Source organism: Oratosquilla oratoria, chromosome 33 (genome assembly GCF_046742065.1).
Source record: "Oratosquilla oratoria isolate Oo_2021 chromosome 33, ASM4674206v1, whole genome shotgun sequence".
Lineage (NCBI taxonomy): Eukaryota > Metazoa > Arthropoda > Malacostraca > Stomatopoda > Squillidae > Oratosquilla > Oratosquilla oratoria.
Genome location: NC_134809.1, coordinates 8093420 through 8107937, shown reverse-complemented (window position 1 = coordinate 8107937; position 14518 = coordinate 8093420). Strand labels below are relative to the sequence as shown.

Sequence of the window (14518 nt, the reverse complement as noted above, 5' to 3'; positions counted from 1 at the left end):
GAAGAAGTGAGCTTTCACAGTGGTTATAAAATAGGATGAGAGAATCATATGAGGGGTACAAAAAAAAAAAAAAAAAGAGAAGTAAAGCTTAAGATAAAGGAGGCAAAGAGGAGAGCAGAAATAAAATGGGGTAAGAATATGATAGAAAATTTTGAAAGTAATAAAAAGATGTTTTGGAAAGAAATTAAGAGAGGAAGAGGAGGCAGATCAAGTAGAGAAGAAAGGGTGAAAGGTGCAGCTGGAGAGATGATAATGGAAGAGATGGCAGTAAGAAGAAGATGGGCAGAATATTTTAGGGAGCTGATAAATCTGAAGGAGGATAGGAAGTGAAAGGTAGTTGCAGTGAGAAGTGCTAAGAAAATGACAGTGATGAGTTAGGAAAATGGAGGAGGAATAAGGAAAGATGAGGTGAAGGCAGTTCTTATGATGATGAGAGCAGGTAAGGCACTGGGGTTTGATGGGTGTTATGAAAAATGTCTAAAAAAAAAAGAGGTACAGTAATGGTGGACTGGTTGGTGTGGTTATTTAATGTTTGTTTAAGAGAGGGTAGAGTGCTGGAGGACTGGAGGAGTACCTGTATAGTTCCACTTTACAAGGGAAAAGGGGACAAGTGTGAGTGTAGTAGTTTCAGAGGGATTAGTTTGTCAAGTGTAGTTGGGAAGGCTTATGGGAGGGTCTTGATTGAGAGGATTAGGAGAGGAACAGAGGGAGTAATTGGTGAGGAACAGTGTGGGTTTAGGACAGGTAGGGGTACAATTAGACAATATACATGCCACTGCCACCTCCACTGCCATGGAGTAGGACAATAGGAAAGACTCACAGGGTTAGAAGAAAGGAATGATAGCAAGAGTAAAAACAGTGGCTCTTCATTATTCTATGAGAGATTTTTTTCAGTATAGATGATGTGTATCTGTGGTCCATTGGGATGCCTCAAAAAATCCCTGAAAAAACTTACTACTTATAACTGTTGTTAGTACCCCTAATACAGGGCCTTACTTCATAGGGTGGGAGGTTGGAAAGAGGCACAACCACTTGTGGTTACCTGATCCAAATGAGTCAAACTTGGAATCTGGAGATTACTTCACAATCCTTCAGAGTAAATAGGAAACAGTTCTGTTTCATGGGCATTTGGACCCATTTTGGAACCTAGGACTAACTCTCTGCATTTTTACTTGCAGGTACAAGATGCTCAAGCTGCCATGAGGCTTTATACTCTTTATCGTCAACAGTGGGAAAAGGACCTGAATCAAAGTAAACTGCACAGGAGGAAAGGCAAAGGGAATAAGAAAAGTAAATGGAGTGATGGTACAAATAAGAAAACTGAGATGTAATGACTGATTTGTTTTATAATCTATAAGCATATTGTTATGCATATTGATTCTCTTGTTGATTCTCAAAACCTATAACTTGCTAAGATCAATAAAAGTGGCTTTTACTTACTTGGATGAAGAAATGGTAAAGAAAACACTAGTCACACTGATAAGGCCACAATTGGATTATGCAGCAACACTATGGTCACCCAATACTAAAAAGAATATAAGGAAAATTGAGAGAATCCAGAGAGCAATTATGAAGATGGCCCGAACACTATCAAAACTGTCGTATGAAGAAAGATTGTCAATACTAGAACTACTGACTGGAACAAAGAAGAGAAAGAGGTGATTTGTTGACCATCTACAGAATTATGAGAGGTGTGTAAATCCTTGATAGAGATGACTTTCTAAATTGGGATAAGAGAAACACAAGAGGACATGGAAGGAAACTCAAAAAGGACAGTTGTAGAAGAGACCTGAAAAAAAAGAAGCTTTCCCTACAAAGTGGTGGATGTATGGAACATATTAGACAAAACAATAGTGTGTGCAAAAACAATACAAGAATTTAAGAGCAGATTAGATATGGTGAGATACAGAGATGGGACACCATGAGCATAGCTTCCCTTTCCTTAAGATACAACTACATGAATACAACTAGGTAAATACACACACTCAATCACTCACTCACTCACTCTCTTTCTTACTCAGTCACTCATGGAAATTACACCAGGAACAGGAGATGCAAAAGATTTAGAAGATTAAAGTGGAGCTTGAGAAATACATATACCAAGACTTTTTCCCCCTTACAAGGGATGTAGAGAAATAATAATACAAAACTTATTTATAAGAATCGAGCATTCAATGACAAGTGAGTATATGTATGCCACCATTAAAAACAACAAAATTGTACCATGCAGCATTAAATTGTCCTAATGATCTACATGATATTTTTGCACTGCATAAACACCGTAGAACCTGGCAGCTGGGAGAAGTCAGCCCTTCATGAAACAGTCCTTAAGTCATGAATATATACATCCATTTTTTTTTTTTTTTCATTTATTTATTTATGCTAAGAGGAGATTGTATGAAGGAGTGATTATGCTGACAGTACTGTATGGGGCAGAAATATGGAACATCAGAGAGGAAAAATTTAAATGTATTTGAGATGAAATGCCTGAGAAGTATTCTTGGGGTTACTAGGTTGATTAGAGTGAGAAACAAGGTGAGGAGGGGAGTTAGGGTGAAACAGGAGTTGGGACATAGGGTTGATGAAAGAGTATTGGGATGGTTTGGACATAAGGAAAGGATGAGTGAAGAAAGATAGTAAAAGAAATGTGGAAGGCAGAGGTGCGGGGAGTGAGCATGAGGTGGTGACTATGGATGAAATGGATGGTTGGAGTAAAAGGGGCATTGGAAAAAAGGGTAATATCTGTTGAGGAAGGAAGGGAAAAGACAGAAGATAGGGGTGAGTGGAGAATGGTTTTGTTTGGATGATGTGATGCATAGAAGGGAGTGGGTGGGGGATAGGGGGTGAGGGAGTATGTATGAATGATATTTTGACACTTCCAGGAGGGATTTCTTCCCTTTTTCTCTTTTTCTGCATGAGAGAATGTAGAGGGGGAGGTCACTGATTAAATGAAGCAATCTTGCTACATTGCTTCTGACCCAGGGTAGTGGGTGAGATGCAGGGATGACTTGTCATCCAGGAGGGGTGGTGAATGGGAGTGGATTATGTGGGGATGAAATGGGTGGGAGTGGATTTATGCCATTGACTTTGGCTACCTCCTTTGTAAGGGTTAAAAACCCATTGTTATATGTATTTTTCATATTGTATATTTTGGAATAACAACATGTATTAAACAATCAATTGTTTTTTTACCATTTTATTAGTATGTAGGGTCATATAGATTATGGGCATACATATTTTGCCCACTGGAGAAATGATCATACAAAACTATATCTAAGGATCAAGCTTTCATTGATAACAAAGTATATGTAATCACACCATTAACATTAAACATTTAACATAAACACCAAAACCTTTACACCATAGAGTATTGAATTGTTTTAATGATGAACATTACATTTTAGTCTTTACATGAACAGCAAATCCACCAGAAGGGTAACTTTACCCTTTGTTTAACTGCCTGCAAGCCATGAAGATACATGTCTATAAAATGGTGGCACAATTTTTCAAGATTATTTTTCATACAGTATATATTTTGAAATAAGCATATTTATGACATCTTAGATATGTAAATTATAATTGTATGCACATGTTTCAAGAATTTGATATCCCATACAATCAAAGGATGACATTAATTGTTGATAGGAGAAACATTGGGAATATCAGATAAAATATTGGCTAAGGTCAACCCCACTCCACACACACACAATAATGTCAGAAATTGATGTTTTATGGTGTGATTCATGCAAATATGATATTGATTTATACAACATATTGCTTGTTTTCTACCACCTATCCACTGGGGTTGATGCACAAGTTAGTGAATTTCAGTAGAAATAACACCATAATTGGAGCAGATTGTGTTACTATAACATGTAACTAATTTTTCAAATAAAGAAGAACCTGGAAACTACAGACACTGAAGCAATGGACTTTGGTAACTGGACAAATCCTGGAAAATAAAGAACGTGACTGAAATATGAACATTTCTGCGGAAGTGTGGCAACATTGGATACCTTTGGTGCTTCAGTTGTTTTGGTCTGTTCCACACTTGGGGGTACATTACTGAATGTCCTTTTAAATAATAACAATATTATATAAATGATATACCAAGATTTAGGGCATAGTTGTATGATTGTGTTATTTGCAGTTGTACTAATCCAGGAGGTGCTAAGATAAGAGGGAGGGTGGAGGGGAGGGGAGTGTATTTAGGGATGGAATGGATGGGAATGATTTTATGCCTTTTTCTTTTTGGCTACTTCCCTTGTAAGGGGGAAAAAGCCTTAGTATATGTATGTATGTATGTACTAATTACTGATAACTGCTGACAACTCTGATTATATTAATTGTTTTTAGTTGATATCACACATATATATATGACAGGTTGTCTTTTATCAAGACACCCAATTTTTTCTCCTCTTTTGCTTTTGTAAAAGGTTCACTTCTCAAGGAATAGTTTAAGGGTGGCCTTTTGCCGCTATTGCCCATTTCAAGTACTTTGCATTTTTTGGTACTGAACTTCATTTCCCATTCTTGGCTCCATATAAAAATAGTTTCTAGATCTTTTGTAATAGTCCACCATCCTCCTAGTTTTTCACTCTTCTCATTATTTTTGCATCATTTGTAAGGTCTCTATAGATTTCAGGTGTATTTCTCACACTTTTTCACACATGGAGAGTTGACAACTGCTCTTCTGTCCCTCTAACTTTGAGCCAATGAAAAAGAAACGGTCCCACATTTATAAAACACAGACAATGATCCAAATTTTCTTCCCAGAGGGATCTGTGGGAGATTCTGAGGACTATTGTCAACCAGAATGGGACTGTAGGGTTTCCACATCATGAAACTCAAGGCAGTGATTGATTGATTGATTAGAGATGATAAAAATTATAGAAACTAATTCATCCAGGACTGACTTATGCATTAGTGGTATGGTCACCACACAGAGTGTTATAAGCAAGATTGCTTGGCTCTTTTCTGAAACACTTGAGTTTGTTATCAAAACTCTCTTTCTAGACACATCTCCACTATCTCTCCACTATGATTGGTACTTGGCACTTCAAAACCTAACTACCCCATCTACTGGCTCATCCAATACTCTAGCAATGAGATTCCTGAACACTTATCATATTGATATTTCTCCCAAAACTAAAGATTCATCTAAATCAGTCCAAAATGCCTACTATTCCTCTTTTCTTTTCTCACTACCAAGTCCATGTACATCTCACATTGCCCATCCCAGTTTTACCTTCACCCACATTAACATTGAAGATATATTTCCATCCACCCCACCATGAGCTTTCCTATCTCATCACTTACCCACACACCTCCTTTGCCCCCATCTCATTCCTAACATTCTCCCTACCACACAACCAAATTCAAAATCACCCTTCTTTTTCAGCTTAGTTCATTTAACTCAAACAAATCCGTCATCCTTCTCACAAACATGCTACAAATCTCTTCCCTTTTACTCTCATCTGTGCCACAGCCATGAGCCACATTTAATGACCCAAATTTTTGGATTCTGGTTGGAGTTTTCCACTCACACCCTCTTATGCCTTGACCTCTCATTAGATGATTACACAGAGAGCACTGCCTAGTGTAGGCCTTATGGTCTCTTGCAGTCTCCTTCATTCTTATGTTCTTAGAGCAGAAGCCCTAGTTCCATCACTCTGTCCTACTTTGGCGCCTTTTATGACGTGCATTGGAATCACAATGGCAGAATTCTTTACTCCCTCTACTACAGGGGACACAGGAGAAAAGAAAATGTATACTCAAAGAAATGGTATAGAGTATTTTCAATGGAGCAACATAAAGGAGAGATAGTCGTAGTACAAAAAGAAGCATCATTCTTACTACTGCTCTTAGTGTGTATATTTTCTTGTTGATTTATAGTGTTAGATCTTTGATCTATGGGATGAAGAACATGTATGTATCAAAAAAGAATTCCAGTAATGTCAGTAATGATTGCTGCAGGGAAGCTTCCATTTTATTTCATCTTAGCCGTAGGTCTAGTGTAGGGGTGTGTGGTAGTACCCACCTTCCAGCCATCTGCATCACCTGCACAAAACCCTGATACTACACCAACCACTGGGCACCAACCATGGCCACTGACACTGCAGCGGCACCCACTACCTCCTCCTTGGCCTGGTGGAGTGACCATGGGTATGTCACCCATGGTGTTTGAAGCCTGGGTCACCAGCAATGAGGACTATATTAGTATTTGTGGCTGGATGCTGCCCACAGCTCCTAGGTATGCCTGCCTCCTATGTAACACAGAGGTGTAGCAGTACATTGATTTGGGCCTGGGCAAGCACGAGTTCAGGCAGCTCTTAACCTCTTCACTCTGGGGCACATCGCACGTCTGGCAGCATTAGCTGCCCGACGTGCGATGTTGCATTATAATAATTGCATTATAAAAAATAAAGTCAGTGCTCAATCATTCATTCTCTTTCACCTGTGTATTTTGATAACCATAGAAAATTGATGAAGCCAGTTTAGAGAGAATAGAAATTACGTAGGTACGACTACAATAAATATAATCAAGATGGCGATGTCGGCATCTCCGAGTACCCACTTGCTCCTCATGCCGCCTACGTAGGCGTCACCATATGGAAGTGGTTAACCATGGATGTAATTGACATTGTGAGAAGTGTGGTGGTTGATCCACGCTGCATTGTCGGGGCATGCTCAGAGTTCTTCTAACACAAACATTGAGTGATAGTGTATATGCATACGTATCCCAGTGTCATGCCAAAGTGAATGAGTGCAGTTTCAGATGCCCCAAGTGTTTTTTTTTTCTGGAAGAGTATATGCTTTGTAAGAAAATAGTGATGGGGCTTTATGATCACATCCTTTTATTGGCTGTGGAGGTGTTGCATTGCCTCCCATGCCTCGATTCATTTAGTAAAATGGTACATATGTGTGAAGTTGTTGAGGCCATGGAAAAGGCTGCAAGTGAGCATCCTTCAGACCATGTGGCTGGTGTAGCTGTCAACAACCCACCACCTCCACCCTTCATGACCCTACACCTTGCTGAGGAGGCACTGATCATTGAATCACAACCACTTGTCATCTCACTGTTTAGATCAGCTATCCCAGTGTGACCTGACTTGCTTGACGACCTTGTGAGGGCTAGACCAAGAATGAAATGGATGAATGGGTGAAGGGGTTATTGAGTAATAGGGAATGTCTGTTGAGCAGGAAAAGGAGAGGCAAGAGACAGGTGCAAGTGGCTAATAGCTGTGAATGTAATAAGAATTGACACAGCCCATGGGGACTTCTTGTCTTTTCAATTTTTTCATGTGGGGACAAGTTGGGAGGGTCGCTGTTTAAATAAAGCAGGTGGTCCTGCTGTAGATGTATTGGGTCTTGTTGCATTGGTTCTGACCTGAACAGTGGGCAGCAGGGGACAGAGATGACCCTTCACCCATGAGGAGCTAAGATGAGAGGGAGGAAATGGTGGTGGATGGGAGTGGGATGGATGGTTGGCTATCTCCCTTATAAGGGGAAAGGAGCCCTGGGGTATAGATAGTATTTATCAGTCATAGTAATTCTTTGAACATTTGACAACATTTTTCAGTTCTTGTTCTTGAAATCAGAGTTGTTATATAGAATATTTTGTTTCATGTTTGGGCTTTCCATCCATAATATTTCACTGTAAAAAACAAGTATTTCTTTATCATTTATAAAATCAGAAAAGTCTGAAGGATTTTATTTCCCAATATGGATTTAGCTTCTTTATTTTTGAAGGTTAATGAAAGGATAAAAGTAAAACGACCATTTTACTTACTTGATATATAATATTTTTTATACATTTATTTTCCATTTTGGAAGACCTAGCCTATTATTAGGTGTTTTATGTTTTCCTATTTTTACATATGAATAAGCCACTTTGCTAATACACTTACCATTATGATCAAAATCACATGCAACATGATGAATTCCATATTGTGTTAGAATTTCTCTGAAGATTATGTCAATACAGTTATAGGGAAACCCTTGAGAGAAATTGCAAAAAAAAAGTTGGAAAATGAAGTGTAGCAAAGATGTGATCAATGTATGTACTGTTTTGTGGAAATTAGGTTGTGTCAATTTGTTGAGAATGTATTGAAATCATAACAGAAATCTAGAAATGTAATTTACAGGAGTTATAGGAGTTCAGTAGCTGAAGTGGGAAAAACAGGTAAAATAATCAGAAAAAATGAGAGCTTTTACTGGAAGTTACAGCCAGGGATAGAATTAATGGAAATTCTACAGTCATAAGGTTTATTGAGAAGAATAAGAACCCTGCTTCAACTTTTTCTATTCAATACAGCAGCTAAAATCCTGACACTTGATTTTTCAATTCTTGCCATTTTAGGAATACATTGCTTGATATAGTTGTAATGAAATAGTAATGAATTTTAAAGAATATTACTTTGGGAGTGAAAACAAATTTGTCAATTTTATGAAAAAAAGAAATTTGAATGGTACCATTTCTCCAATGTGTGATAAATAAACCAACCTCAGAGTTTATGGCTATGAGTCCTGGTAATCAAATCTTGATAATGAACTTGGAAAAGAAAAAGGAAAAGGAAAAAATAAAAAATGGAAAAAAAAAAAAAAAAAAAAAAAAATATATATATATATATATATATATATATATATATATATATATATAAATATATATATATGTATATATATATATATATATATATATATATATATATAAATAGTGACACCAGCAAGGGATGTGTTAGTGCTGCTAGACCAACAGCTTTCCATTTATATTCAGCTCCATTGGTAGGGAACACCAGTAGATTTTTTTTATACTATTTGTAGAAATTAATATATTCTAACCGCTAGCATTGTTGTAAATAAAATTGGCCTTTTCAAATAGATCCCAGATTTGAAGAAAAAATGATAAAGTTCAGATTTCTTACTAATGAGTAACTTCTACACTGCTAGATAGTTTAGCATGTAGGTGTGTGTATCTGAAAGAAGTGATGCATGGCATACCTTTATTTGACTTGCTAGCTCATCTACATTGGCAGAATTGCCAAGTTAGAGCTACCTACAGCAACTTAGATCATACAGATGGGTGAACTAACATATTAACTCAACTTGCACATATGCATAACAGTTGTATATCTTTAGGATTTACCAGACTTACATGGAGTACATTTATACAGAATATGCACCTGATCAGTGTTTATGAGATTACACACTTTCCAAGTAGGTGTTTATGAAAATGGTGCAAAACAAAAGCCATAACAATCTGTGATAAAAATTGAAGTCAGAAGTTCCAGACAACACTCATTTTATATCCCATTGATTCATTGATAATTTCCCTGTAAATAAATGAGGTGAATTGACAAAAATACTCATATTTTCAAGGGAAACAGTTTAGTCCACTTCATAATAGGACATCTTAAGTCATGCAGCTAATTTCTGATAGACAAGTGTAAATGACCTGTGACAGTAAATGTAATTTAACTTAAGCCCTTTGCCATGACCCGGGGAAACCCCAAGCGACATCTAGTGATGACCTGCAGATGGCGATCTATCTCATTATTCTGTATGTTATTTATTTATGGAATATATGTATTCATAACATGACTGTATGGTGTTACAAATGGCATAGGATTTAAGGGAAAGACAATGACAGTAAAATTTCCATTTCATTTGGCATGTAGCTAATGCAACACAGCCGGGGATCTTCTCGACCTGGACACAATTGGCAGGTTGAGTCATTTACATATCCACCACCATGGTAAGAAGCAAGCCCCTCGTATGTGATGGGGTGATGTGGTAATGTGGACAATCTAATCAGAGAGCTAAGCTATATGACTGATCTCACAAACACCATCCTTTGACTACAAACCCAGTAGATGTAGTTAAATTGGGGCTGCCTCTTTCCAGCCACATTGTGACCTTTTTTAGGATAGTGATTTAATGATTGGCTATATTGAGGACCTATCCTCTGTTCCCCACTGAAAGAAGTAAAGAAAACTTTAGTTTGGATAAAGGAGGTTTTACAATTGAACACAAGTCAAGTACCACTCTGCAGGAAAGGAATTGAACTTTTCAAAATAACAAAATTTTCTAGTGTTATTGTGATATGTTATATTTGGTACCAAGGCTTGACAAAAATGCTCTTGTCATATTTGTATACATTTTTTATAGTAGTAAGGATGATTACTGACAGTTTGTAGGACCACACCTGGCTATAAATAGAATTATATCATGCTAACTAATAATATTTTGCTAAATTCCCATGATGATTTTGATTTTGTATTGCCAATAGAACATGGAAAGAGAAAATTTTTGCTCATTAATCCAATGTGCAAAATTACAATTTTGTAATTCGTGTATTCTATGATAAGCAGTTATAGGTACTGTGTTGTAAGTTCCATGTATTTACCTAGTTGTGGTATACTGTACAGGGTTGGAGCTGTGCACATTGGGTCTTGTATCTTTTCCTTCACTTATCAAAGTATATCTTAACCCATTAAACTCCGATGACAAGATGTCTTGTCATTTGGTCAAATAAAACAAAAAATTATAAAACACCAAAATGTTTGATCCAACACCAGAAAAATATGACGTCAGTCCTCGCTTCGCTCGCGAGCGAAGCGAGGACTGACGTCATATTTTTCTGGTGTTGGATCAAACATTTTGGTGTTTTATAATTTTTTGTTTTATTTGACCAAATGACAAGACATCTTGTCATCGGAGTTTAATGGGTTAAAGTCAATTATGTTCTTTGCCTTGATTATATTTTTATCCAGCTCGCTCCACAAACCCACTTATCTCTGGAAAGATATAGGCTACTTCCAAACATGTTTTAAGCAACCTTTTTCTTATTTGTTAGATATTGTTTTCATTTTTCGAGGGTGGCTATTTCTTGTATATAGTCAGTTTTATATTTTTTCTTGTAGCCTTTTGGAATGTGTCTTTTGCTTTCCTTCTGAATGGTCATAGATCTTTTTTTCCACTACTCTGTTTAAGTATGTGAACTGGTCTATATCAAATATCTTTAGATTTTGTTCTCTTGAATGCAGGCTGTATTTACTCTTCTAATTTTATGATAATCTTTTTTTGGGAAGTGGTCAGAGGGGAGGTCATGTATGGTTTCTCATGTTATACATGTTTGTAGGGAGGGTGAGCACATTGTTACATCTAGGGACATTGCTTGTTGGCTATGTTGAGGAGGTTGTCTACTGGAGTATTTCCTGGAGTTGATCATGCTAAGGTTGGGGAATTGTTTTAGTATTTCCTCTTTGATCTGCTGTTTGTGTATTTAGACAGATTGGGAGATGTGTATTCAGATTATATCTACCAGTATGTGATTTGTTAGTGTTGAGTGGATGGAGTTAAAAGAAGTGTTCTCAGGGGGTTGATGTAGTGGGTGGTACAGGTTGAGAATCCTTTATACAAAATTCCAAGATCTGAAAATCTCTAAAATCCAAGCATCTTAATGGGAGAAAATCCACAAATGAAAAATTCCAGAAAGTGTTTTGAAGCTAAACTCACACTGCTGTATTTGAAAAAAAAAAAAAAAAAAATGTGTAAAGGGTGTATGAGATGATAAAGGAATACCGGTAACCAGAGTAAGTAAATAATTTTATTTTCTATAAAATGATGAAGTTATAAAAAAAAATCAAATAAGATTATAAACCAATATAAGAAGCCAAAGCTGTTGGAGGAATCGGCCTAATACAGATAATTTGTCAATTTACCATCTAACCAAAAAAGAGAGAAAGAATATTCTGATGGTTTGGACACATGGAAAGAATAAGTGAAGAAAGATTAGTAAAAGAGATGTGGAAGGCAGAGGTGAAGGGAGTGAACATGAGGGGCCAACTAAGGATGAGATGGATGGATGGGGTAAAAGGGGCATTGGGAAAAAGAGGAATGTCTGTTGCAGAAGGAAGGGAAAAAACAAAAGATAGGGTTGAGTGGAGAATGGTTATGTATGGATGATGCTGTGATGCATGGAAGGGAGTGGGTGGGGGATGGGGGGTGAGGGAGTACATGTAAAGGATATTTTGACACAGCCTGAAGGGATTTCTCCCCGTCTTGTGTTTTACTGCATGAAGGGATGGAGAGGGGGTTCCTGATAAAATTAAATGGACTTACGGTGGATTTGCTGTGTTTTGCTACATTGCTTCTGACCCAGGGCAGTGGGGGAGCTGCAGGGATGACCCATCATCTAGGAGGAGCCAAGAAAAGAGGGAGGGAGGGATGGTGAATAAGAGTGGAGTATGTGGGGATGAAATGAGTGGGAGTGTAAGCCTTTGATTTTGGCTACTTCCCTTGTAAGGGGAAAAAAGCCCATGGTATATGTATGTACCATCAAACCACTATTTAATATTTTTGTTCACCTGAAATTATATTGTTTTTGATGGAACATTAATATAACTTAGAAAGAATTAATATTATGGTAACTTTAAAAGGGTTTAAGATAAAAGGATACATGTACATTAGTAAGCACAATCCTGCTAATATATATGTCAGGTGACAGGTTGTCTTTTATTAACATTCTCAAATCTTTCTCCTCTTTTGCTTTTGTAATGGGTTCACTTCCCAAGGAATAGCTTAAGGGTGGTCTTTTGCTATTATTGACCATTTCCAGTACTTTGCACTTTTTGGTACTGAACTGCATTCCACCTTCTTGGCTGTATACAAAAATAGTGTCTAGATGTTTTTGCAATAGTCTAGTCTTCCTCATTTTTCAGGAGGATGGTAGATTATTGCAAAAAGATCTAGACACTATTTTTGTATGGGACATAAAGTTCAATGCCAAAAAATACAAAGTACTGGAAATGGGCAATAATGGGAAAAGACCATCCTTAAACTATTCCTTGGGAAGTGAACCCATTATAAAAGCAAAAGAAGGAAAGATTTGGAAGTCTTGATAAAAGAGAAACTGTCACCCGACAGACATATCAGCAGGATTGTGGGAGAGACATACAAACTATTGCAGAAGATCAAAATGGTGTTTCACTATATGGATGAAGAGATGATGAATAAATCCATTGAAACAAGCAAGTTCAAGACTGGAATATCAGTAAGTAGTATGGTCCTCACACAGAGTTAAGGATATAAACAAGATCAAGGGAATACAAAGAACAGCAACCAAACTGGTCCTCAGCCTGGTAGATAAACCATATGAGGAAAGACTAAAAGCATTGGGTCTTCCAACTTTGAAAAATAGAAGAGAAAGAGGTGATATGATTACAGTATTCAGGTCATTAAAGGGGATAGTTTGCATTGACAGAAGAGATCTCCTGATTGAAGATGGGCGGGCTTTAAGAGGTCATGGGGGCAAATTAAGGAAGACTACATGTCTAAAGGATGTGAAGAAATACAGTTTTCCATATAGATACTTAAATACTTGGAATAGCTAAGGAAGTGATATAGTCCAAGGTTAAACAATACAGGAGTTCAAATCTAAATATGATAGTTGGAAATCAAGGCTATAGATTAAGTTGGAACTGTACATGAATTTGAGGCTAGGTATGATAAATAGAGAATAGGAGACTAGACCCAATGAGTGTTGCTCCTTTTCTGTATACTACAATTAGGTAAATACAGTTAGGTAAATACAAAAGCCAATTTACACGGTGCTGTAAGTTTGTTCTCATTATGTGTAATCATGTAACAGTGAAATATATCACATTCACTGACCATTATAATAATTTCAGTATAGATTTTTTACCACATCAACATAGGGGTGAAAATGATAAAGGACCATTTCATTGATAAAGATATGTAAATATTCCAAAATCTGAAAAAATCTGAAATTCAATATACTTCCAGCCCTATTTAATTTAGATAAAGGATTCTGAACCTAAATACAAATGTTTGCAATGTAAGTTGTTTTCTTCATTTGCATTTGGACTGAGACCTTTGTTGTGGTGCTTGTGTTTAGTTTTAGTTTTGTTTTGTTTTGTTGGAAAAGGGTATATTTTAGTGTATCACTGTCATGAGTCCACCTTTGTTTCATGTGTTGTGTAATCAGTGAATGTGATTAATGTAGACTCAGGTTTTCTTTCTTGGATTAGAGATTACAAAGGATTACAAAGGCGGAGCATGCCGACAGGAGACCTTTTGATCCATATCTAGGTCGGATGCGAAAAAAAAAATCATATTAATAATATATGTATATTGTGTTCATGTAGGAAGTAAATTAGCTCTGTGTGTTTGTGATTTAGTTGACGTGTATTTGTAGTATGTTTTTAATTGTGTTTTTGGATGTGTGTTTTGTTTCATGTTGTTTGTAGGTCCAATTTCTTTGTGTTGTGATTTGTGTTGGAGAGTGTAGTGCATATGAGGTGGAACCAAGAGTGGTATGCATTGTATTTGATGGATGTGTGATTCACTCTGGTCTTGGACCATGTGTTGGACTCATAATTAATAGATATTACTCTCTTAGATGCTAGCACAGAGCTCATATATGATGGGGTGTGTGTGAGTAGATTATTGGATTTGTGTATGGGCCTGGGTTGGTTTCTATGTTTCTGGTGAACAG

At 36.9% G+C, this 14518-nt stretch overlaps 1 protein-coding gene across 2 annotated transcripts in view; it reads left to right on the top strand.

The window, feature by feature from the left end:
- The window catches only part of LOC143017743 (RNA exonuclease 4-like), a 29413-nt gene extending 18904 nt beyond the window's left edge, over window positions 1-10509 (top strand). For both annotated transcript variants that reach the window (XM_076172573.1, XM_076172574.1), the window contains exon 7: window positions 1179-10509. In XM_076172573.1, the coding sequence (XP_076028688.1) occupies window positions 1179-1331 (153 nt within the window). In that variant the 3' untranslated portion in view covers window positions 1332-10509. The remainder of the gene's footprint in view (window positions 1-1178) is intronic.
- Window positions 10510-14518: the final 4009 nt, after the last annotated feature.